General features: G+C 42.7%; 1 protein-coding gene across 1 annotated transcript; it reads left to right on the top strand.

The window, feature by feature from the left end:
* The first annotated feature begins 1,047 nt into the window (after positions 1 to 1,047).
* Positions 1,048 to 2,301, top strand: LOC149212621 (uncharacterized). The gene has a single exon (XM_089388757.1). It carries the CDS (start codon positions 1,048 to 1,050, stop codon positions 2,299 to 2,301), a length of 1,254 nt encoding a protein of 417 aa, XP_089244883.1.
* Positions 2,302 to 2,913: the final 612 nt, after the last annotated feature.

Genomic DNA, 2,913 nt, shown 5'->3' with positions numbered 1-2,913 from the left:
ATGACAGAGCTACAGCAGAAGATCATCCTAGAAGGCAGAATAGGGGAACATGCCAGACAGGAACAAATCCTACTAACACAACTAGATGAAAGAAGCAGACAAGAGGAACTGCTCTGGAGACAGAAGTCAAGAATCAGATGGCTAAGAGAAGGGGAATGAAACACCAAATTTTTTCATCTTACAACTATACAAAGAAGAATGAATAATACAATCTCAGACATTCAAAACTCACAGTGAGACAAAATGGAGAAATAGGAAGACATAGAGAAAGAGCTCACAAATCACTTCAAAATTGTTCATCAAGAGCAGCCCACAGACAGACAGCATGCTATCAATGAGATACTTCAGCATATTCCTAAACTCATCACAGAGGAGCATAATTAGTTATTGCTAAGACCAGTCACCATCACAGAGGTCGAAGAGGCTTCAAATCAACTGAAGGATGGGAAAGCGCCTGGACCTCATGGTTTGACATCTAACTTTTACCATCACTTTTGGGACTTAATCAAAGCAAATGTCTGGAATGTGGTCAAAGAATCAAGAGTAATGCATTGGTTACATCCTTCACTCAATGCAACTTTCGTCGCCCTTATTCCCAAAGTAGTGCAACCAAGCACTCTAGAGAAGTTCAGGCCTATTGCACTCTGCAATGTCATCTACAAAATTATCTCAAAAGTCATAGCCAATCGCCTCAAACCGCTCCTCCCTCTTCTCATCTCACCAGAGCAATCTGGTTATGTAGAAGGTCATCAAATTCTGGATGGTATTATATTGACTCATGAAACCATCCATTCTCTAAAGAAAAACAAACAGGCAGGTATGCTATTGAAAATTGACCTTTCCAAAGCCTTTGATAAACTCAGTTGGACCTACATAAAACAGATGCTAACAGCCTTTGGATTTAGCCCGACCTGGGTTAGATGGATTATGACCCTAATTTCCTCCCCACTTTGCTCTGTTCTTGTCAATGGGATCCCCTCTAAACCATACCACCCTTCCAGAGGAATTTGTCAAGGTGACCCTTTGTCCCCTTTTCTTTTTATCATTATGGCTGAGGGTCTGGGCCATCTTATAAAGCATGTCATTCATTCCCATGATCTTAGAGGACTCTCTGTCCATGGATCCCCTGCTATTACCCATCAACAATTTGTTGATGACAATATTCTCTTTGGTCATCCTTCTGTAAGTGAGGCCCGAACCTTTAAAGCTCTTTTAGATACATTCTCAGAAGCCTCTGGCACCACCATAAACACTACCAAGTCTCAAATTTATTTCTTCCATACTCCTATTCCCACCCAAAGAATCATTGCTCGAATCATTGGATTCTCTCAAGCCAAGCTTTCGTCTCAGTATTTAGGCACCCCTCTCATAGACTCAGCCTTAAAGCATGCTTCCTGGCATCAACTCCTTGAGAATATGGAAAGTCAGCTCTTGTCTTGGACATACAAAACTCTCAACATGGAAAGCAGATTAGTCCTGATAAAGGCAGTCCTACAATCAATGCCCCTCTATCTCTTCTCAGTTCTCGCTGCACCGAAATGGGTGCTGAAGAGAATCAGGAATCTGCAACGCAATTTCTTATGGGGCTCCACAGGACAAAACAGAAAATGGGCTTTAGTCAAATGGGAAAAAGTTTGCAAGCCTAAAAAGCAGGGGGGTCTAGGCTTACGTGATCCACAACACAGCAATACTTTGATGGGAGCACGGATTTGGTGGCAATGGGTATCTTGCCCACAGAAGCCATGGGCGCAATTATGGACTGCAAAGTATGCAAATAATCGACCGCAACAAGAACTAATAAGGATAACTACCACGCTCACAAGATCCCTAATTTGGAACGCGGCCAAGCAACACAGAGAGGTCATCCATCAGCATAGCTTTTGGGAGATAAGGGATGGGAGGACGGCTCGTTTCTGGACGGATTCATGGCAACAGAGACCCAAAATTGCAACACTCTTACCATGCACAAATCATAATGGAAACGACATTAACCAGGAGGACAATGTAGCACATTTCTGGACTCTCAGCACTATACAGGGATTCAGGCAATGGAAACCGTTGAGGCAAATAGCACAGCAAGAAACAGAAGCTCATAACATGGAGCTACACAAAGAGCTCACCAACAGAAGAATCAGAGTCAATACAAGAAGCGATGTATTAAGATGGGGAAATACACCGAAAGGAACATACACCACCAAAGAAGAATACCAGCTAATGTTCCAAACTCAGGAACCAACAAATCCTGCTTGGAATCGTATCTGGACTACTGGGATCTGGCCCAAAGTCTCCAACTTCATCTAGTTGTTGTATCATCAAAGAATTCTCACATGCGATAACTTAATCAAAACAGGATTTCAAGGACCATTCTACTGTCCCAACTGTCAAAACAATGAAGAAACTATTCAGCACCTCATGGACTCCTACCACATGGCCAATCAACTCTAGGAAAAGCTCACTTTTAGATGCCAGAGACCCTACAGACTTCTTGGGGATATAAAAGGCACCATTCGCAACTGGACTCCAGAGCCGTATAATAGCAAAGTTCTCAACAAGCTGTGGACAATATTGCCAGGTCTCCTTCTATGGACAATCTGGAAGGAAAGAAATAAGCGAATTTTCAAAAATCACAAAACTTCCTTAGAAATCATATGGACTAACTTATGTCAGAACATCAAGGAAACTCTTGCATTGCATCAATGGACAACTGAGGACTTTCCTACCCAGCCTCAGGAATTAAGCATATGGGCTAACTGGAACATCCAGCTCCAACAAGCACAATTGAATTCCAATAGACCTAGCATTACAACCAGGCAGCTTTCACATTGGTTACGCCCCCCAAAAAGAGTGATTAAGTTAAATTTTGATGGTGCCTCCAAGGGCAACCCGGGCAAAGCAGGATACGGGGGCATATTC

Source organism: Pinus tabuliformis, chromosome 1_1 (assembly GCF_031772625.1).
Source record: "Pinus tabuliformis cultivar Carrire ecotype Pingquan chromosome 1_1, CPIR1, whole genome shotgun sequence".
Lineage (NCBI taxonomy): Eukaryota > Viridiplantae > Streptophyta > Pinopsida > Pinales > Pinaceae > Pinus > Pinus tabuliformis.
This window is presented reverse-complemented; position numbering and strand designations above follow the sequence as displayed.

Coding starts and splice junctions, on each gene's coding strand:
- LOC149212621 (XM_089388757.1), top strand. CDS start 1,048: ATGGCTGAGGGTCTGGGCCATCTTATAAAGCATGTCATTCATTCCCAT.